At 41.9% G+C, this 23,953-nt stretch overlaps 1 protein-coding gene across 1 annotated transcript in view; it reads left to right on the plus strand.

Annotated features, from left to right (window-relative positions):
- GLIS3 (GLIS family zinc finger 3) overlaps positions 1-19,804 on the plus strand; it is a 273,434-nt gene extending 253,630 nt beyond the window's left edge. Inside the window, exons 9-11 of the mRNA XM_032801814.2 lie at positions 1,097-1,278; positions 17,008-17,190; positions 18,764-19,804. Coding sequence (XP_032657705.1) covers positions 1,097-1,278; positions 17,008-17,190; positions 18,764-18,900 — 502 coding nt within the window. The 3' untranslated portion in view covers positions 18,901-19,804. The remainder of the gene's footprint in view (positions 1-1,096; positions 1,279-17,007; positions 17,191-18,763) is intronic.
- Positions 19,805-23,953: the final 4,149 nt, after the last annotated feature.

Genomic DNA, 23,953 nt, shown 5'->3' on the forward strand with positions numbered 1-23,953 from the left:
ATAGCCTCCTTCCATTGTTGCCTAGAAAACACTATTTGTTGCTGAGTAGGCAATATGGACTGAGCATGGTCATGTGGATCAAGGAAGTCAAGCCTTGTAACCTCTCTACACTTTGGCTTCCCATCTTCAATGGGAATATTACTTACCTACTTTGTAAAGAGCTTTAACATGTACAATTCAAAGGAGTAGTTATTATTGCTAACGTGGCTTAAACCCTTCCATGAAGCCCATAAAAAGATCCAGGTAAATAACCCATCCCCTTATAGTAGCAGAAGTAATTATATGTTTTAGGCCCTATCTTCTGAAGTGTTGCACTCCTTTTCCCAGCTGAACCAGAGCATTAGCTCAGGAAATGCCCAAGGTTTGGGAGTTCATAAATTGGATCCAGATCCAAATTTTGACAAGCTCAGGCTCATCTCCACTTGAAATCATTTAACACTGCAAGATCTTCATGAAAACTAATGTCTGTTTTATATTGGTTTAAAATAATTTATTTCAAAATACTTGAATATAAAGTGGAATATTTCCAAAAGCTGATAAGCATCATATGCAACAGAAAACAATACTTAGTAAAAGGACTTGGGACTGATCCTACACTGCCTCTGCACAGCATATCTTCTTTTAGGCAATGCCCCACCACCCATCAACCATTCTCTGTGCCCCGTAGAAGCACCGGAATTGACTGACTGCAGCCCTTCTAAAAAGGAAGGACTGCCATTTGTCGACTGGTATCCCATTGCCTCCCCACAATACAGTCCTGCAATTTAGCAGTGGCCCTGATGTCAGGTATCCCATCTAAGTATCTGTGTGACCCTCATCACTGGACTGTCTGAGCCTCTCCCCTGGAAGTTAAGAGGAGTTTGCCTGGTAGAAGCTACAGACTGGGTTTTTGTTGTTGTTTATCAGGTGTAGTTTATCCATCTAATTTGAGAAACTGGAACATGACTCTTGTGAGTGTTTAGGACTGCACTCTGTTCTTTTAGAAATCTGTATTAGTGCCCATTGTTAAAGCACTTTGATTATTTAAATAATTAAAAACATTTTCTGCTCTTATTTCTGGGGGGCTTCATACTTCAATCTGTTTCATGATTTTCAGGTTTGCAGCTCCTGCTCAGTCTCCCCACCATATCAGCCCCAGGAGAATTCCAGTTCCCCCTCCCATGATGCAGAGACGGACACCCCAGACTCCCCATCTCCTGCAGACTGCAGGAACACATCTGAAGACATACCAGCCAATAACAAACCCCTCTTTTCAACCAAACAGCATCCACATCCAAGGTAATAAAGTCATCTTGAATTCAGAAGCTGTTTTCATGTCACTGTTTACTCATAAAACTTCCAAAAGGAGAATGAAGGATTTTGAGTACTAGCACTGGGATTTTCAAAGGAGTGTTAAGGGGTGAGGCACCCAGTTTCCTTTGAAAATCAATAGGAAATAGGTATTTAACTGCCTTAAGCTCCTTTAAGATTCTCAGCCTACATTTTCAGAATTCATCACCCTAAGTGAGGGGCTATGGGTTTCTGTGTGGAATTATTTTCAGAGCTGTAAATGAAGGATGGCTGAAAATAATTCTGTGTTATGCATACCCAGTTTTATGCCCCTGATTGTCTCCCAGCTGCACACCCAACCTGTCATCAGGTTTTCAAGAAATCAGACATTTTTTTTCTCTCCATGTTGTGGAGTGATGAAGGCCATCTTGCTCATTAACATACGTGTTCTTTCAAGTTTGTGTTCTCATTTGCACTATGTTAACAGCTTCTTTCTCCCTCTTTGTTCAAACACAAGCCTTTGTAGCCAAGAAGAAATTTAACAGCAGCTGAAAATAATTTTTTACTGATGTTGAGTCAGAATGGTAATTACCTTAACATGTTGAAAATATGTTGACATGGACAGCTCTATTTCTTCTAAGTTAAACATGCAATTTCTCATTTTTGCATGCACAAACTGGGAGCATGTTTTTTTTAAAATGTCACACTAAATGTTCTGTGGTCTGTCATTGCTAGAGCTGATCAAATGATGTAAAACAGTATTTGCAAACATCTGTTCAGACCATCCATACGATTCAGCCACTTTTGTGCCCTTTGTTATTCATGAGCATTCATGCTTTTTTCACCTGACTGTTTAGCAAATGGCCTGCATCTGCACATGAACAAAGACTTTTGTTTGAACAGGAGTATTTGCAATCTCCTGACCATTACTCTCCAAGAACAGAGCCTTGTTGCTTGCCAAGAAGGTGGTCGGACTCTGGATTAGCCTGATCTACTCTGGAATCTCATTTCACAGACAGATTTCTTTTAATTGAAAATACTGTCTCCAGCTTCATTCTGGGCTTTGAAAGCTGTATTGTGGCAGATGAAGTCACTGATGCAGCTGTGGCCTGGACAGCTGATCTTTTTGAAGATCAGAACTAAGGTTTTAAACTAACAATAAGGCAATCTGGGAGCCAGTGCTCACGCTCGTGTTCATATCAGCCCATCCTGTTGAGGAGGTGGGCCATCATATTCTGCATATAGAGTCTCTGCAATACTTTCATATCTGGTGCCAGATACAAGAAGTTAAAATAATCCAGTCTGGAGGAAACGAATCCCCAGATCATCGTGAAAGAGACAAGGTGGATGAAGTAATATCTTTTATTGAATCAGCTTCTGAAATTGGTCAAATAATAGATATTACCTCACCCACCTTGTCTCTCTAATATTCTGGGACTGACACAGCTACAACAATACTGCATGGATCATCATCAACATCCTTATCAGGGAGGAAAAGGTGAGGAAGAAAGTGCCTTTTTATAGGCTGTACAGCGCCTTGCACAATGGGGCCCGGCTCCTCGATCAGGATATCTTGGCACTATCATCACAAAATCTTCCTAGCAAGCTGCAGAAGGAACAAGGGGAACAGCTGCTGCTGCTTCTCCTTCTTCCTTTTTTTTTTTTTTTAAAAATGTTATTTGCCACTAATGGCACCTGATTGTCTAGGCTTGGTGATGACTCAGACAAGACCCCAAGGTGTTTTACTGATTGGATGGATGGATGCCTTCAGTGAAAAGGAAAGACAAAGTCCAGTCTAGTTCTTTGAAGCACTTACCCTTTCTGACCAGCATCACTGTGCTCTTATATGGGTTCAATTTGAGCCGGCTTTCTCTTCAACCAGGACCTAATCTCTTGTAGGCATTGTGACATAACTGTAATGGCACTGGTTACATTTGTGGAATATGAGGTATACAGCTGGATGTCATCAGCAGGAGCTCAAGGGTCAGATTAAAATGGCTAGTGGGCTGGATACAGCCTATGGGCCGTAGTTTGCCCACTCCTGTCCTAACTCCTCCAATCCCCAAAACTCTAGAAGCTTCCAGGGGCTAACAAAGCTGTTACCACAATAACTGGCATTAGTGGATAATAGTCTCCAAGAGGCTCTGCTTCTGACAAACTCCCAGTCCATCCTGGAATACACCTTATGGCTTGAGGGGCCTGAAACCAGCTTAGCATTCTCCTGTGGTAGAGAAATCCTCATCAGCTGCCTTATAGCATCGAATCCTCATTGCGCCTCTCCAGCAGCACAAAGAGCATTTAAGAGAGACCAGAGACCTAGTCCATTACATGCATTGTTTATTAGAGATGGGCCTGAGCCAAATCCGAATTTTGAAACATCCAGCATATGGAGGAACTTTGAGTTTGTGGGTTTGAATCCAACTCAGGATCCACACTGTGCAGCTTTCTTCTCTCTCTCTTTCTCATGGGCTGGACGAAACCCCATAATCTAAACATCCCCAAGCTTTGGGGGCCAGGACATGTTTCCAGATCTTTTTCAGACTCACCTCTGTTGTTTACTTTATACTTTTGGCCTTGCTCAGTAAAGTCTGTGTTTGCTGAAAATTTTAATTTGTCGGTGGGTTTCATATAGGAATCAATAGCAACTCGTATTTGAGACAATTCTGAGCCTTGCAATTAAAGCAGGTATCAATGAGATGTGGGTGTGATTTCGTCAGCTATATATTCAAGAGAAACTATAAGTGACAGTAACAATGTTACAAATGTAAATTATGTTTTTATTTCACCTGTTAAGTAACTTTTTGTTATTACATAGTCTGTCTTTTAGCATGGGGTGCTGTTAGCTAGGTACTCCCTCTCACTTCAGCAAGAGTTATACAGTTATATCACACTCCCTGCACTACACCAAAAGCTTTATCCTGTAAGTCTGATCTACTGGACTAAACTCTCCCTTTGTCACTTTAAAAGCTCACAGCTTAGTTTCCCTGTAGCAACACAAGGATTTCAATCTTCCTAAGTCACGTCATTATAATGTATTAGAAGAATACCATGGAGCTACTTCATCAGCCTGGGCTATTTGGTATATATCAGGTGGCTGTGGGAAGCTCTGTTAGCCTCGGCCTTCTGCAGTTCATAATCTGCCTTTTCATGATTTAGTGGGCGGTAACTATAGCCACTGAACTTTCAGCTCAATCTGCTACCAAACAATAGTGACATTTTTCTATCTTAATATGTAGTCTTAAACGTGTCAGCTCAGTTTAAATTGGCTGTACCAAGGAAGAAAGGACTTCATTGCCAACAAGCCTCTTGAACAAAACAAGTTGTAAATGGTTTCCCTTGCTGAAAACTTGAACATCTTACAAGCTCATGGAAATCTCAGAGTGCTAACACTTAAAAAAGAAATGATGTGGCAGATCCAAGATTGACTTGTCTTATATACTCTATCAACTGCTTGCATTGTGGTACTGCTGTTTCTTGGAAGAACACTGGCAGCTGTTGAGATCTCATGCCTTGTTTCTGGGGATATGCAACATCAGAACACTACAGAGCTTTTCCTTAAAGAATATTGTTTGAGGGAGTAAATATTCCCTTTCCTTCCACAGGAAAGCCATGTCTTTGTAGTAAAAGGATCTTGTTGTGCTTACAATATCCAGTTAGGCAAAGTCTACTGGGGAGTAGAGCTGTCTAATACCGTACAATGATATTTGTTGCTGCTGCTATCATTTTGGTCGTTTCTGCAATAATAACCTGGTTACACTTCAAGTCTAGACCATACTTCATACCTATTTGTGGTTTATGATAGTAACTAGAGCTGGCTGAATAATGAAAGAAGAAAATGACTTGTGATTATCATTCAGTGGAGAAAATTGCCAAAAGTGGAGCAACGGGCTTGTCTACAGCGTGGCAGTGTGCAGCAGTAGTATCTGAATTGTTTCGTGCTAACGTGTTGTGCATTAACTGATCTGTGTAGATCCTACTGGCACACACTATACATTCCCTATTGCATGTCAGTGTAGTACTGTTTGAAATGGGACTAAGTTAGTGCTCACTAGGAAGCTTTCAGTGCAAGCCAGCAGGTTCTATGTGGGCCATTGATGTGCATTGGAATTCACGTTCTACTGATGCATACTACCGCACCATGTAGACAAACCCAAATATTGCCTGCCATGAATTATTCAGTCAGCTACCAAAGTAACAATTATGCATTCTTTATTTGTCTCGGGAACCATCAGATTTTTAAAGAAAATAAACTTAGTTGATACAAAAGTAATTCAAATTGTTAATTTTATAAAGCAACCATCTTAAAACGTCTGTCATTCCACAACTAGGAGGCCTTCTAGCAATACAGGATGTGTCCCATTTCTCTCTTTTTTAAATAGCATAAACATCACTAAATTATCATTTCACTCTAGTTTGATAGCCTGCATGGTCTAATGGAAATAGTAGAAATATGCACCAAGAAACACCATTTTATAGCACCATAAGATGAGGTGCATGTTTCTTTTGAAGATGAGGATTGATAGGTCAGATATAGAGTGATAGCATTGTGAAAAGTGTTCACCCAGCACTCTCAAATCAACTCACCCAGGAAAATGATAAAAGACAAAAACAGCACATCACCTGTGGGTGAACATGTTTCACAAAGCGATCACTCTGTATCTGACCTATACATTTCCCAGACCTGAAGAAGGGCTCAGTGTAGCTTGACAGATTGTGTCTCTCACCTACAGAAGCTGGTCCAATAAAAGATATTACTTCACTCACTGTGTCTCAGTTACAGTGTTTCAGAGTAGTAGCCATGTTAGTCTGTATCCGCAAAAAGAACAGGAGTACTTGTGATACCTTAGAGACTAACAAATTTATTTGAGCATAAGCTTTCATGGGCTACAGCTCACTTCATCAGATGCATGTAGTGGAAAATACAGAAGGAAGATTATATATACACAGGGAACATGAAACAGTGGGTGTTACCATACACATTATAAGGAGAGTGATCAGTTAAGGTGAGCTGTTGTCAGCAGGAGAGAAAAATAACTGTTTGTAGTGATAATGAAAATGGGCCATTTCCAGCACTTGACAAGGAGATATAAGGAACGGTAGGGGGGATGATAAGCATGGAGAAATAGTTTTACTTTGTGTTACAGTGATGTCCTTCAGAGAATGGGATCAGGAAAGGTTTGTGAGATTCTGCAGAGAGCTGGTGAAATCTGCATTACAAAATAAGGTTTCTCACAGAGGGAACTCCACTGTCCTCTGAAACTTTTAGGAAAACAGTCCTCATTGTGCTTGTGTGCAGAGGGGAGATCAGACATCTCAATTTTCTACAGAACACACATATGTATTTTCTTTTCACAGTAAAATATGGACCAAATCCTGGTCTCTGGAGTGTCTGTGGTGAGGAGACCTTGGCCTTCCGGGACCCCTCTGGGCCCTGCAATCTCGGAGACCTTCACTGATACTGAGGTCACAGGACCCCACCACCACACCACTGCTTATTATAAGGCATAAGGTTAAATCCTAGCTCCACTGAATTCAATGGGAGTTGCACCATGGATGCTGATGGAGTCAGTATTTCACCCTGGAACTTCAGACATGCTCAGTACATGGGAGGAGCTCAGAACCTCTCAGGGGTGAGCTCCTCAGCTTGGTACAGGCTATGTTTTGTTAGAAGAACTGTTTAAACTACACAGCTATTACTTTTATTCTATTTATAAGCATTTCATTTTTGTCAGGAAATAAGATTATCATGCCAGAAAATAACTGCTTGTCTTGTGTCCGGAAGTCATCAATCTTTGACTACAGCACTTAAAAGAAAGGAAACACAATTGAAATAACGGTGTGTGTAATATATATAGATATAGATATAATATAATATAAATAAAAATATAATCCTGTTTTCAATCCTTATGTAGAACCGCCATGCCTGGTGGTATTAATGACACACTATGTTCTATAATTCCAATGTTTACAGCTGGGATTTGCCATGTCAAGTGGATGGGTAATTAATAGTATTGAATAAATTTGAATAGAGAGAGGTGGTGGTTATTTAAAATAAAACGCAAACTCAGAAACATCTGGCTTAGTGGAAATGAGGTTGATGTGTTAAACAAATCAAATAAAACAAAACAAAATGAGGCTGACTTGGCCTGGACCCACCACACCATCTGGGGCACAGTGCCACAGTATGAATCTTTGCTATTAACATTTGTAATGTTACAATGGTTTGACAGGAATTGCATTTGCTTTTTATCTTATCATATGTATTTTATTACATTCTTGACTGTCTACTGGGAGCAGTAAATCAGCTGTCTATTCGGCTTTCCCTGGTATTGCCAAAGGTAATGCTTTGGGTCCATCATTAATCAGCGTTTACAGTACATGGTTCCTTTGTGTGCTGTGATAGGATATGAATTAGATGTTCATTTTTATGTAGATCAGACAGAGTTATTTTAAGATGGGTCTTGTTTGTTTCTGTGCTTGCTGTTTTATCAGTTTGTCATGAGAACTTGGAGGAATGGCTAGAAATAAAATTAAACTATTAGTTGTTAGCTCCAGACTCCAACTTAAATTGCACTACTACTCTTATTCTATTTAGTTATTAAAAAAAAAAAGGCAGAGTGGATTCTGTGTTTACCTTTCTTCAGTGACTTACACATTAACTTGCTCAGTGTATAAAAAGATGTTTTTCCTAACTGTCAATCCTGCAAACTCCTGCTGGATTTGGAAAGTCCAACTGGTTCTTCCATTCTGATGCCTCATTCCCAGTATTCCTCACTAAACTGAGATGTATAATAATTTTATTACAGCGCAAATAATAGAGTCTACAACCATAGACCTACTGAGTGATTCTGCTACTGGAACTTCATTAAACCAGCCTCTTAGGGTATGGCTACACTTACAGCTGTACAGCGCTGGGAGTTACAGCTGTCTTTGTACAGTTGTGTAGGGAAAGCGCTGCAGTGTGGCCACATTGACAGCTACCAGCGCTGCAGTGTGGCCACATTTGCAGCATTTACAGCACTGTTGGGAATGGTGCATTATGGGCAGCTATCCCACAGAGCACCTCGTCCCATTTTGGCGCCGTGGGTTGTGAGAAGGGGACAGAAGGGTGCGGGTCATTCCGCTTCCTGTCCCAACGCCCCGTGGTGCATCGCTTCACATCCCAGCAGTCATTGTTTTTCAGTCCACGTTTGGCGCCATTGTGAGTCTCCCAACGGTTTCTGTGTAGTGTGATTTCTGTGGGAAATGGAGCCCGAGCTGCTGAGGACTGTGAGTGTTACCAGCATATCACGTTTGGCAGTTAAGCTATTCCTTCAGCTCCAAAGTGACAGTGAGGAGTCCAACGATGATATTGAGTCGCCTGACGCGTATGACGCTAAATTGCTTGTGACATTCACGGAAATGCTCAGCACCGTGGAATGCCGCTTTTGGGCTCGGGAAACAAGCATTGAGTGGTGGGATCACATCGTCATGGATGTCTGGGATGACGAGCAGTGCTGCAGAACTTTCGGATGAGAAAAGCCGCTTTCATGGGACTGTGTGCTGAGCTCGCCCCACCCTGCGGCGCAGGACACGAGATTGAGAGCTGCCCTGCATGGTGGAGAAGCGGGTGGCTATTGCAATCTGGAAGCTGGCAACTCCAGACAGCTACCGATTCGGTCGGCGAACCAGTTTGGAGTGGGAAAGTCGACCGTTGGAATCGTGTTGATGCAAGTTTGCAGGCCATTAATCGCATCCTGCTAAGAAGAACTGTGACTCTGGGACGTGCAGGACATTGTGGATGGCTTTGCACAAATGGGTTCCCTAACTGTGGGGGGCAATAGATGGGACGCATATTCCTATTCTGGCACCACCCCACCTAGCATCCGAGTACATTAATCGGAAGGGTATTTCTCTATGGTTCTCCAGGTGCTTGTGGATCACTGTGGGCGTTTCATTGACATTAACACAGGCTGGCCTGGAAAGGTGCATGATGCACGCATCTTTCGGAACACTGGCCTGTTCAGGAAGATGCAGGCCAGGACTTTTTTCCCAGACCGGAAGATCACAGTAGGGGACGTTGAAATGCCCATTGTGATCCTTGGAGACCCCGCTTACCGTTAATGCCTTGCTCATGAAACTGTATACAGGGAAGCTTGACAGGAGCAAGGACCAGTTCAACTACAGGCTGAGCCAGTGCCGAATGACTGTGGAGTGTGCTTTTGGCCGTTTAAAAGGGCGCTGGCGATCTCTGTATGGGAAGCTAGACTTGGGGAAAGCATCCCTGCGGTTATATCCGCGTGCTGTACCCTCCATAATATTTGTGAAGGGAAGGGTGAAACATTCAGTCAGGCATGGACCTCCAAGAGGTTCAATGCCTGGAGGCTGAATTTGCACAGCCAGAGAGCAGGGCTACTAGAGAGGCCCAGCACAGGGCTACAAGGATTAGGGATGCCTTGAGGGAGGAATCTGAGGCTGAAAACCAACAGTAATGTTTGGTGCCTTGCATGGGAGTGAAGTGCAGTGGTTTACAATGTTAGTAGGAATCTGTTTTTCCTAAGCTGATTTTGCAGTGCCTGTTTCTTTCCTGGGCTACGGTGTCTTTTCACTTTCTGCAATAATAAAGACTGTTTCAAAGCCAAGATTTCATTTATTTGAAAGAGAAAATAACTTTATTGACAGACACACAACATTTTGGGAACCTAAAAGGCAGGTGGTGGGTGGGTGACTGTACAGTCACAGGTTTGAATATGTCCTGTCTGGAGTGCTGTGCAATGACTGCTGCACTTCAGGATGAAAATACTGCATGGTGATGGGGGTTGAGTGCAGAGGGTAAGGGTCGTAGTTCTCAGGGCTGGTTGGTGAACGTACAGGTGTTGGGGGCAGCTGGTGGTGGTAAGAACCTGGATGCTGTGGAAGGGGTTGGAGCTGACATTGGGGCACAAGGGGAAAGAGCTTTGGGACTGGAGGGAGCTGGCACGGTAGTGCACTGCCTGCATGGCTATGAGTGACTGGATGGAGTCTGCTTGGTGGCACCAGGATGCTTATCAGCTGCTTAGTGCTTTTCTTAGCTCCTGCGTTTCTTCTGGGAAAGCCTGCTTTTCCCTTTCCTCCAGTCCTGCAGTTTTTTTTCCTCCAGTCCTGCAGTTTTTTTACTCTCTCTGGCAGAGTGATCCATAACTGCTTTCAGCATGTCTTCTTTGCTTTTTCGCGGCTTCTTCCTGAGTTTTCGTAGCCTCTCAGCAGTGGATGATACGGGCAGTCGAGTAGTCAAGGACACTTTTCGAAAGGCAAAAAATGGGCAACAGTAACATAGGCTGCATTGTGTATAAATCTCACCCAAGACAGTTATTCCCACACAGTGAAGGAGGTTTACAGTCTTCACTTTAGGATACTTTCCCATACCAAACAGAGTGCACATAAACCCACAGGAGACAGGAAATGATGAGTAAGGGGACTGATTGCTTTCAGGGATGGTGCAGGGATTTCTGTGGCTTGGGAAAGCAAACTACTGCAGGGGCAGCGTCCACATGAACACTCTCCCAACATTTTCCCACAGGAGTTAATCCTGGAAGATATCTCGCTGCTGTGGGTTCACCTGGGAAGAGCGGGAGGGTCTTCTACAGCAATGCAGATTCCGCCCTGCCCTATGCAGCTTGCCTGTGTGCAGCAATGGTCCCCCCACCCCTCGCAGTACAGTGCGTGGACGTCGTTAGCCTGACTGGAAAAGGACCACCAGTGGCTCTCCCTGTAAACTTTGCAAGCGCATTGCCCACGCTCTGGCTGACACTTTTGAAGAGATTACCGAGGCCGATTACCACGACGTGATAGACCACATCAATGGGCTATTCCACATCTAGACATGCATGCATGCAGCCTTAACCCCCCCTCCTCTCCCGAAACATTTCCATCCTGAAAATAAAAGCCGCTTACTGGGAACCTGCTCCTCTGCTTGTCCTTCACCAAGTACTGGCTGCTGTGACTGGCCTACTTCCTCCTGGCTTGAGAAGAGCTTCGTGGGCATGCCTCCTGGGCGCTCCGGGGTGTCTCCCTCCACCCCAGTACCCTGTCTCGGTTTCCTCACCCCCCCCTCGCTCTCCCCCCCTGCTCTGAAGTGTCCATCGTGGTCGTCGGATTGGCAGTGGGGTCACCCCCAAGTATCACGTCCAGCTCCTTGTAAAAACGGCAGGTCGTGGGGCAGCACTGGAGCAGCGCGGTTTTTCCCTCGTGGGCTTTGCAATAGGCACTCTGCACCCCTTACTTTAACCCTGCACTACCCACCGCGTCCGGTATTGCCCCTTTCCAGCATGGCCCTTGATATCTGCCCATAGGTATTTCATAATTCCTATGGCTGGAGCACAGCTGTGACCGCACAGACTCCTCACCCCAAACACTGATGAGCGTCCAGCAACATCCGCCATTGCTCTATGCTGGGGTCGTTATGGCGCGTGGAGGCATTGGCACCTGGAGAGACGTCACTTGATTGCACTCCACACCTGTGACAAACAGGAAGGGCGATTTTTTAAAATTCCCGGGCATTTAAAAGGGCGGAGGTCACCTGATGGCCAGGGAAGTAGAGTGCAACTGATGAGCAGAGTGGCTTGAAACAGGCATCTGGGGTACCTTCCGAATACTCTGGAGGCCAATTACAGCGCTTTTGGTGGCCACACTGGCGGAGCAGCGCTGCATCACCAGCGCTGCAATCGTTATACCCCAGGCAGAGCAGGAGTACAGCCAGCTCTGCAGCCAGGGAGATGCAGCGCTGTATGTGCCTTGCAAGTGTGGACGATGAGTAAGTTGCAGCGCTGTAAACCCACCACCAGCGCTGCAACTCTCCCAGTGTAGCCAAGCCCTTAGACATTCTGTTAAAGATGTTGCATCATAGCACAGAAACCACTACCACAGTTTAGCTCCCTTGTGGGCAGTCCCAACTGTGAGGCCAAGAATGGCAAGGGATTGAATTGCCTTTTTGTCTGAGGTATATTGCTGCTGGACATACAATCTGCAAGGTTGTGTCCATCTAACACTTGTTTTTTCTTACTAGTATTACGGTTGCTGAAACAAACAAAAATGTTGCTGCTGTTTTTCACTTGGCTATTCTCCCACAATATATCTCCTATCTGTAATAACATGACTTTTCTTTTTTTTTTTTTTAACCTAAGCCTGTTTGGACAAGTTCAACCTTGATGTATACCCACTGATTTCCATGAAGCTGGGTTGGGTCTGAAATAGCTGAGTGTAAGCTGGTGACATAAAGTGTTCATATAAATACATATATTTGAATACGTGAAGATTTCATTAGATCTTTTTTTAACATTCAGTGTTTACTATCTACAGGCATTCTAAGAATACAGCATTTTTCTCTCTTTCCAGCTTAAAAATGGTTGATGAATTTGTTAATTAATTAAATGCTTTGTGTACTTTCTCTATTTTTTTTTCTCCATTATGTCTGTACAAAACAGCAGTTCTCTTTGCATTGGGCCAAAATGTACAATGCTTACTCAGACCAAATTCTTTTGCCTCAGTAGTGAGTGAGAAGGGACAGGAGGACTTGGCTCGTTATGCTTACTTTGGGGCTTGGTTAGTGACTGCACCAGGCTACAATTTGCAATAGTCAGTGTTATTGCCAGACTGTTCTGCATTAAGAATAGGATGCTGTGAAAAGGCACAAATAAAGAATGAGTTCAGAGCAATGAAAGAACATTTTCAGCATGTGTCTTACTGGGCCCTGCCAGCTGGCTCTGACTACTGTAGATTGAAATGATTGTGTTTCTGGTAACTGGTCTGACTCAACAGTAAACTTTCACAATGTGGCCCAATGCTGGTTGAGACAGCAGTTGTTTTTAAGAGCATTTTTTAAGTTTGTCAATAGTAACGGTCTAAATCGAGTTTTGGAAAGTATTGTTTTTCCTTTTTTATTTTACTAGTTTTTTTCTTAAATGTCAGCACTGAGCAGTGAGGAGATCTATTGTAAATAGCTAACATGCTTTGGAAGCTGGCTCATTTCTGTTCCAGTTAAACTTTTTAAATACAAAAGTATTCAAAACACTGAGCCTAGTCCTCAGAGTTGCTAAGAACCCACAAGTCCTACTAAAGGCAGTGGGAGTTGAGTGTTCAGCCTCTCTTGGGATGGAGCCCACAGAATGTTAGCAATGCCTGTAGCACACATTTGCTGTCTGCTTTAAGGGAAGGGTCAGATTTGTGCAATGTTTTTCTGCTGCTTACAGGGTAAGCCAATGTTCCTTCCCCTGACAAAGAAAATAATCTGAGAGCAAAACTTTAAAGCAACTTAGTAAAAAAGCCAGCAAATAAATTTTTTTATGTAACCTTTTTACATGGACAAAATTGTGTGTGTATATGCATGGACACTGGTTGGTTGGTTGTGTCAATGTGTGCGAACCTAAGTTTCTTATCAAACTCCTCTCTGCTTTTACAAACTGACAAATAGGTCCTCTTCTGAATTCTAAGTGAAGGTTCAGATTGCTTTCCCCATCCTTAATGTTGGCCCATATATGTATCCACTTAAGTATTAAATTTTCCATTTTGAAACATGTACACATGACACATGCCAAGATCGGTATATTTCCTCAATGAGCCCACAGGATTGTAGTCCCAAAGGAAAAATAATTAGAATCATAAAGTTCCTAAATTGCATATCTTTTCTCCAGCTTGGCAGGAAATCAATTGTACCACACAAAGTGATACAGCATGTTTTTCAGTGTATCCTCTCTGCTGCTTTATCTACTAATATTTATGAAATACATTATCCGTGCATAAACACTTAGCACATGTCCTTTATAGACATTCTCCTAGGAAAGGTACTGAAAATATATTTGGATCATAGTTAGACTACAGCAGTTTTGTAGAGTGCTTTGAGCTCTTGCATGTAGGGTGCCATCAAAGTGCAAAAATTCCTCCTGTAAAACAATCCTAGGTCGGAAGGGTTTTATTTTTTAATAATCTCTGCAGTTGTAGAGATGCATTGAGTATTTATTTTTTTAAAATTATTCTTTTATAAATAAGTCAGTGCTGGATGAATCAGGTTGGGCACTCTTTAATCATTAGTAATGGACAAATAGGCTGATATTCATATTCAAGTGACCTATAATTTAATGATATTTAGACACATCTCTCCCAACTATAAATATCATGAGAATGAACACCAGCCATCCAGCCCTGCATGAGACAATGCAATGCCATAAAGGGCTACTCCCTTTACTTTCAGCTGTCTTTAGGTGGCCTTCTACCTTCTTGCATGTCATCAGGTAGCTAGCTATTCATTTCTTAGCTATTTAGGGGTCAGCAACAGGCCCTGCATCTTCTCTTAACCACTCAAGTCACCAAGATGGCTACTTTTTAAGGGATAGACAATCCATAGATCTGGCAGGACTAGCTAACTTCCAGGAAAATCAGAGTCTGCTAAGGTCTCTTGACATCAGCAGAGGCCAGAGATGGATGCTGAATAGTCTCTGTTATCATGAATACGCATGTATAATGATTTGGTTTGGCTATGACAGAGACTAGCATTGTCTGAATTGTATTTGTGCAATATTAGGCTGCAGAACAGCACTAAAGTTTGCACTATTGGGCTAATGTATTTGACTTGCCTGTCCCTGATAAGTACCCAAACTAAGATTTGTCCATCACACCAGGTTTAACACCTCCCCTTTCTGTAATACTTTTTGCTATTATAAGGAAAAGCCACTGGGATCTTTAATGACCACAAATTGGCAAAGTTGTCTTCACTTTACATTTCATCCCAACTACAATTAACCAGTTTGCTACTGATTTTTTTTCTTCCATGTTGAGAAGAGATTTTTCATCCAAATTTGATTCATAGCTCCAAATCTGCAGCGATCACATTATTTACTGCAGATATGTCCAGAGATGAGCTTTTTCTGATTTTAGTGCTGGTAAGCAAAAAAATTTTACTTTAAGAAGTTAAAAGAAAATTACTCAAGGAGGGCTGTGTCATATGACAGTTAGTTAACAGTACTAGTTAGAAGAGTCAGCCTAGCACATCAGCATTTCTGTTGATAGCAACTTCTGAGGAAGAAACTTGAGATACAGAAAATTTCTTAAGTTGCTTTTTGAGATAGAGTAATTTTTCCTTGCAGTGGCTTTTTGTTATAACTTACTGTTACATATTCTTCAGCATGAGAAGTGGCACACCAGCCCCTACAATGGATTGTTCGCTTACAAAATCTTCTGAGGTTGTATTGCTCCTGGGCTTGTTTAAAGATACTGGATTTAAACTATAAAGCCCTCAGTGGTTTGCACCTTGTTTACCTTTCAAACTCCTCTTTTCCTTGTGTGATTCTTCAGCAGTTCAGATCAGGCAAGGCACTCAAGCTGGTAAGTGTTGGTATAAATGAGAGAGAGCTGATAATGGGTGTTTTTATGTAGGAGCCTCAGCTTTGATATTTTCTTCCATCCTCTCCCCTCTGAGTTTGCCAGAGCCTAAATTTCACCTCTCTTAGCCAAAAGGCCAAGAAGCCCTATCTGTTTTTCCAGGCTTTTCTAGCGGAGAGAGTGAATGGAAAGAGGGGTCTTGCATCTAATGGTGGGGAAAATACGTTTTGTTGGTATTGAGCCAATTTGTAAATATTTTTGATCTAATGGTGGTTTTATCTTTGGCACATGCTTTAGAACTCATGATGAGCACATTTTAGAAACCTGAAATGTATGTCTTAGCTGTTCAGAACCCCAGCAAATAATCCTGTTACCTCGACCTAATGTGCAAATCTGTAAGTGGGAGGAGCATGATTCCATGGGATAGCTCATTCTGTTGTATGCCTTCCTAAATTGTATGGCCTTAGGTTCGCCCTGTCTGTTGCCCACTAAGAATGGCCATCTCACCCACTCTGTACTAGATTGTTTCCTCTCAGTTACTTGATACCCATAATAGTAGAACATTAACTCATCGGATATTTGTATGCCCGTTATAGTCATTAAAATGTCAATAAAGAACATAAAAACTAGGCTTCTTTTTAAATAACCTCTAAGGAGTTTTCAAGTGATTTAGACATAATGGACAAGATTCTTAACTGGTGTAGATCAGTATAGGTTCAATGAAGTCAATGAAAGTGTGTTGATTTGCACCAGCTTAGACTCTGACCTGATGTCTACATGCAGGAATAGCTAAAGGGGAGTGTGTATATGTTGTGAGTGCAGCCCAATCATTCAGAGCCTTGTACATCAGTCTCCACCATTTCCAACAATCTTAGAGTCAATTTCAAGCACTTGGATAGGATTTAGTCTGCCGCCTTAAACTCAGGGACACATCCTATGGTTTTATGCAGTCCTTATTCAGGCAAATCTTTCCTTATCTTTAATGAGAGTTTTTCCTGAACTTGAAGCTAAGTGACATTTGCAGGATGTCAGATCTTTGAACAGGACTGTAAAAGAAAGGAAGTGTTTTCATGAAAACGTCAGTCTCCCTATAATGACTCCTGATCAACTGCTGCCTCCACAAAGGTGGTGTTAGAACCAGGATGGTTCAAAGATGGATTTAAAGTAGCTAGGAGCCAGTGGGGACAAAATCTAATGGAGGAAGCATTACTGCAGACAATGTTACAATGAATCAGATATTAAGGCAGAAAAACAATTGCAATAAATGGGAGTTTTGCCATTGACATCAGTGTGGGCAGGATTTCACCCACTGTGCTTGTCATTGCTATTGTTCTTTGTCTCTCTATCTGAGCCAACCAGACAAAATATCAAGGTATCTTAATGTCTTCTCTCCACTCTTTGTTTTAGGCTTTTATGGGCAACTACAGACTTTCTGCCCTCCACATTACACTGACACTCAGAGGAACATACAACATGGCGGCTCTTGTAATATGGTCCCTCCTTTTGAAGACTGTCTAGTTCCCACATCGATGGGCCAGGCGGGGTTTGATGTTTTCCACAGAGCTTTTTCAGCACATTCTGGTATTACAGGTAAGTGAGTATTGTGAACTAGAAATACCTATACACCTACATTCCAGTTGTAAATGTAACCAGGCTTTGCTGACTTCTTAGTTACAACCAGAGATGATGGGCTTTATCCCCCTACCCTAAAGTTCTGATGTGTATTGGAACTTTGTGGGGTGTTAGCTATGGAGATCTGGTTTGGGCATATATCTGTAACATCTGGCATGCATACAGACTGTGTGTTGGCTGTATGTTTCTCTAGATTCTGAATCCAGTACAGGGTCAGACATGCACTAGCTCATGTAGTCACTTTGAAATACTGTCCTCTGAGCCTTGTGAAGTCTTTTTGCTCCTGCAGTCTCCTAGAAGCATTGTAGTATCTAATCAGGATGACTTAATCCATTGAATTTGCTTTATACTTTTTTGCCCAAGATAATTTTCTTAGTCAAAGGAATTCATTTATCTAGATGTGCATGACAACAATAGCCTGTGGTGCACACACCAATTCTATCAAGATTTAATTTTCTCGTTCACTCTCAGCTCCCTATAAGGATTTGCATGTTACCCTGAAAAGGTCAAATTTACACCTGGGTGGAGTACCCACACAAGGCCCATGATCTATTCTGGGTATGTCTACACTGTAATAAAACACCTGCACCAACTCCCATGCCAACTGACTAGGGCTTACGGGACTAAAAAGTTGCAGTATAGACATTCAGGCTCGGGCTGGAGCTTTGGGTCCCTCCCTACTCACAGGGTCCCAGAGCCTGGGCTTTGGCTCAGCTACATTGCAATTTTATAGCTCCACAGCCTAAGTCCTGCAAGGCTGAGTCAGCTGACACAGGCCATTCGCGGTTGTTTTATTGCAGTGTAGATACACTGCCTCAGGGTCTGAGTGGGACTTAATAAGTAATACATAGGCCATGTGCCATCCCGCTGCATCAGGCTGAATTTCACTTAAAATGTGCTACACATCTAAATCCTTGTGTGAGGTGTTTAAAACCCCAATCATATACCTAACTGCCAGTTTTAAGATTCATGGCAGCCATCTACACAAGCATTTAAAAATTCAAAATAAGGACCCTGCTCTGCAGTTATTCTCCTGAATACACACCTAGTGCTGCACACAGTCCCACTGAAACTTAGTGTTTGCAGGATAGGGTCCTCTGCACTGCAGAATAATCTTGCAGTAGTTTGCTGTTTTTTATCTTATATTGCATGTGTAGAAATCCCATAACCAAGGGCAGTAGGCATATTGATAAAATAAAAGGATCTTCAGCTAAACTGCACAGTTATGGGAAACTCCACAGGATCTGTCCATCCATATATTTACACACACATACAGCGCATATAATTTGTGTGTGCGTGTATATAATGTATGTCTATACATTCACAGTGGGTGACATCCTAGTCCTATTGAAGTCAATAGGCGTTTTACCATTGATTTCAATGGGGCTAGGTTTTCCCTCATAGTAAGCAATTCATCTGAACCTTTAAGTACCCATGTATTTTTTTAAAAGCTATTTCCAGCTATTTTTTATGTGTAACTATTACAGACAGTAGGTCAGTGGTAATTAATGATTTCTGTACTCTTTTCCAGTTTATGATCTTCCATCAGGGTCAACAGGTATCTTTGGTGATTCATTGCGCAATGGGTCTGAGGACGCCAGTTTCCTTCAGATAAATGCAGTGGATCGTTGTCCTAGCCAGCTTTCCTCTGTCTATACAGAAGGCTAAAATGATCTAATTACAATCGCAAGTACTCTATTGCATATCATCTTTCCTTTCTGATAGTCAGGAACAAATGTTACAAATATCATTCCTCCATAAGACTGCTGTATGTGTGTTTCAGAAAGAGGAGGAAATGCAATCATCAGACACTCAACTTCACAAAAACAGCCAATCAAAGGGGGAAATGTTGGTAAAACTAGAAAACTTTGCCAAAACTTTAGCAATTGTTACTTTTCTTTTGATCTGCTGCATGGCAGCACTATTTTTTTTTCTTTTTTTTTTTCAAAGGGAATTCAAATACAGTACTGGAATAAGAAACCTGCTGCTGGCTGTAATCTTTTTAAGCCGAATCGGCGAAATCATTTAAGAATGCAGTTTTGCGGGGGAGGGGAGAATCTAAGAACTGAAACCAGAGAACAGTACAAACATTTTAAAAGGCTCACCTTCTTGCACAACCTATTTGTCTGTGGTGCTTACATAGCTAGATACACACAAAGACAAAAAAGGGAAAACAATTTGAGACGCATCATGGCACCACCAGCTAGAAGCATTGTTGGGGCTTCTTGGAGCCAAAGAGCATTGGTACTGGATTTCCTGCAATCCTTTTTTTGGTTTCCTGTTCCATTTCACTAGAACAGTGTTTCCCAAAGTGGTGCAGGCCAAGGGATATACTGGCCACTGCTTCCAGCAGCTCCCATTGGCCTGGAGCAGCGAACCGCGGCCAGTGGGAGCTGCGATCGGCCGACCTGTGGGTGTGGCAGGTAAACAAACTGGCTTTGCCCGCCAGAGGTTTTCCCTGCACAAGCAGCATCCCACGTTTGGGAAACACTGCACTAGAATTTAAACCTTCCAGAATGGCTATTACTACCTTTTCCAATATTGTTTCCATTTTAATATTTTATACAATGAATAAGAAAAGTTTAACTAACTAAAAAGGCACTAGGATTTCCTTTATATTTGAGCAGCCCTTATTAGCATTGCTATGGAGAATTTAATAAATAATGATAAACTTTCAATAGAATTTTTAACCATACTATGCAATTTAAAAGAGAATTGTATTCCTGATGTAGAATGCTATAGGAAGGTTAAAAATAACCTGTAGAAAAGATATCATTCTCCATTAAATTCAGTAACTTTTTTTAAGCAATTTGTATGAAACCCTATTAAATTTATATTGAATCCTATTGGTGTCATCCTTATGTAATTCTATGGGCCTTTTCCATATGGCTTGCTATATTTAAGGGTTTGTTGATGTTTGTGCTAGGTTATTCAGAGATCTACAAATGAGTTGTTAAGTTGTGGTTTTTTTAACCTTTGGCTGGCCTGCAAGTTTTAGCCCAGGCTGAAAGCAAATCAATTTGGCCATCTTAAAAGACACAAGTGTATGGGCAGGGTAGGGAATGAAGTGGAGATGTGGATTTTGTTATTGCTGTGCTCCTGGGAAGCAGCTTTTCTTATCACTTATTTAAATCTTTATTTTAAAATTATTCATTCCTATTGTGAATAAAAGCATTTGGGGTTTCTTAATGTGTGTGTGTGTATATATATATATGCTTATTAATATCATGATGGCTTCATACTATGGCTTGATATGATATGCAGGACTAAGATCCAAAGAAAATTTTGCAGTCCAGCAAGTTTGCATGCTGAAATTTGTTGACGTATTATTCAAAGAATAGACCAAAACTTTTCCAAAGGACTCATTAGTTTAGAAAGATACATTTTAAAAAATTGTCCAAATACCTGCTTATAATGAGATGCTGTTATGATCAGTCAGGTAAATTCATTCCTGATTTAACTGCACTGACTTTGCTGAAGTTGCACCAGGGATGAATTTGGCAAAACACCAGGCCTCAGAGGACACTCTATATCAGGGTGGGCAAATTTTTTGGCCTGAGGACCACATCTGGGAATAGAAATTGTACGGCGGGCCATGAATGCTCACAAAATTGGGGTTAGGTGGAGGATGGGGTGCGGGCTCTGATTCAGGGTGGGGCCAGAACTGAGGAGTTCAGGATGTGGGAGGGGGCTCCTGGCTGAGGTGGGAGGGTTGGGTGCTGCGGGAGGGAGGGCAGTGAGGGCTCTGAAGTGGGGCTGGGAATGAGGAGTATGGGGTATAGGAGAGTGCTCTGGGCTGGGACCGAGGGGTTCAGAGGGCAGGAGGGGAATCAGGGCTGGGGCAGGGGGTTGGGGTGCGGGAAGGCTCCAGCTGGGGGTGTGGGCTCTGGGGTTTGGCTGGGGATGAGGGGTTTGAGTGCAGGAGGGTGCTCTGGGCTGGGACCGAGGGGTTTGGAGGGTGGGAGGGGTATCAGGGCTGGGGCAGGTGTTTGGGGTGTGGGGGGTGAAGGCTCCAGCTGGGGGTGCGGGCTCTGGGGGTGGGGCTGAGAGGTTTGGGGTACAGGAGGGTGTTCTGGGCTAGGATCAAGGGGTCTGGAGGACAGGAAGGGGATCTTTCCAATTGGAGCTGCAGGGGTGGCCCTTGGGGCGGGGAGCAGCATGCAGAGAGGAGCCCCCTGGCTTCCCTGTGCATAGGAACCGGGAGGGGAGCATGCCATTGCTTCTGGGAGCCGCATGGAGCGGCCCCCAACCCTATTCCCTGGCTGGAGCGGGGCAAGCCCCAGACGCCGCTCCCCAGCGGGAGCTCGAGGGCTGCATTAAAACAGCTGGTGGGCCAAAGTTTGCCCACCCGTGCTCTATATTCTGTCACATCTGGACATACACACTTAATTGGGAGAGTTTCCTCTAGTCTATCAATAAAAAGTATACAACATTTAAGCAAAATTAAATACTTACACACAAAAACTATACAAAAGTAAAATAAGAGTATGGCATAAATCTGGAAATTCTGTGTGAAATTAATCCCTATTGTATTTGAACTTTGATACCAGGGATGAATTTGGCCCTTTGTCTTAAGTCACATCATTGTGCCTAGACACATCGTCCTGTTTGCTATGGTAAATAATGTTGCACACTCATTTAAAGCATCTGCACTGAGCTATAGTGCAGCACAGTTGGATATAGAGCCTATTTCCATCAGCTGAAGATCTGGCCCAAAGCATTAACCCTGAGTTTTAGCCTTTGCTGGAGATTTCATTTTATCGTATATTAAGGCCATCCCTATGGTCATTGCACAAATGTAACTCACTTTGGCTTCAGCAGGAGTTGTAGGCATGCTTAAAGTTGCAATTTCAGGCTCACTGGGCTCTATCTTACACCACTGAAGTCAATGGGAGCAAGATTGGGCCCCTTGTGACTCTGGACAGTCAAATCAGTTATAAGTTTTCCTCCTTACTGCAACCTTGACATGGTTGTCCATGATTTATCTGTCACTCACTGTGTATGAAAAGCAAAAAAATAACTGCAGAGTTCAGATATATACCTCTTTGACCTTTGAAGCTACTGAAATACTTTTTCTAATCTCTGAACATACAAACTATCCAGTGAGGAGGGCTTATAAAGAAAGATATGGCAGAAGTGGTAGAAGAAAGAAAACAAAACAAAAAAGGATGGTGAGAGTTTTCCTTTTTGTCAGATAAGTTTGAAAAAAATACTCTTGCAAGTCAATCACATTTTTTTACTGTGCACAGCTTGTAAAGTGCCTTAATCTTAAAGCAAAATAGTTAAAATACTGCCTCCAGAAGCACATGGAGATGGGCTACCATTCTGCAAAAAGGGTATGCCATGTTTACTTAGATATCAAGAGCGAAAGAGAGATACTTCACAGTTATTTCATTATCATTCTCATAAACTTCAGATCATCTTGCAGCAGCTGGATACTTAACAAAAAACTCGTGTGACTGTTTTCTTGAATAGTTAAATAGAGAATTGTTTGTCACATCACAAAGGAAAACTGGTGCTTGTAAAAACATACACAGCTTAATTCAAGTTACTGAATTACATGCAATACGTGTGCCTTGAGATTTTGTTATTGTTTTAGATTGCTGGAAAATATTAACTTTCTAAAGGGATTAAATCTAAAAGATGTTTTTATGTTAGAAAATGAACATTAAACAATATTATAATTAAATAATTTGCAATAATTCTTTTTATATTATTCTTTATCTTCATATTCAAATGGTGTATTTTTATCTACAGGAGAAAGGGGTCTACGCTGGAATTAAAATGTAGTTTCAAATAGCATTTTGTATCCAAAAACAAAGACGACATAGTTTACTAATACCAGTTGCTGAAGTGTTGCAATGTTAATGCTGTCTGTCACATGATACTGTACTTTCAGATTTTCTTGAAACATTGTGAATGACTTTGTTATAAACCTACATTTAATTGTGTTCATTACCAATTTTGGTTGTGTACTTTTATAGCAGCATTTTTTTAAACAGCACTTTTTGTTGCTTGAATTTTTCTAGTTTTCTTTTTGTTTCATTTTTTCTTGGAACAGATAAAGCAAAAAACCACACATTTAAAATTGTGTGTGTGTTTTAGCTTTTTATTTTGTATAGAAAGCAGAGTATCTTGTGTAATATTTTTACACAAAGCACTTTGGGGAGGAGAGGGAGTGAAAATATGTTTTCTATAAGCCTTACAGACTCTTGTACATATTTATACATGCTCATATATAGAGATTTGAACTCCATATTCCATACTGTATATCTAGCTGATTTTACTGTACTGGCACATCTGTTGCATATTGCAAGTCATAATCTTTTAAAGAATTAGCTCTACTTTTTTTTTCTATTAATATGTATAGTTTTGTGATTTGTTACAGTTGTTTCATATAATCATAAGTTATTTTGTCTTGTTTCATGACGTTTTTTTATGTAAAAGGTAAAATGAAGGGTTTGTGCATATGATACAAAATAAAACTGGAAATTTATAACACACTCACATGACTGGTGGAATGCCTTAAAACAAGACTGCTCTAGTCATTGCTTCTCACCATGAGGCTACTTGGAGTTTGGACTAGTCCAGGGGTTGGCAACCTATGGCATGTGTGCCAAAGATGGCACGCGAGCCAATTTTTAATGGCATGCTGGAGCCTGCCGGGACTCCAGCATGCCCTTAAAAATCCTGCCTCGCCTGCTCTCCTCTGCCCTCTGCT

This window comes from Chelonoidis abingdonii, chromosome 6 (genome assembly GCF_003597395.2).
Source record: "Chelonoidis abingdonii isolate Lonesome George chromosome 6, CheloAbing_2.0, whole genome shotgun sequence".
Classification (NCBI taxonomy): Eukaryota; Metazoa; Chordata; order Testudines; family Testudinidae; genus Chelonoidis; species Chelonoidis abingdonii.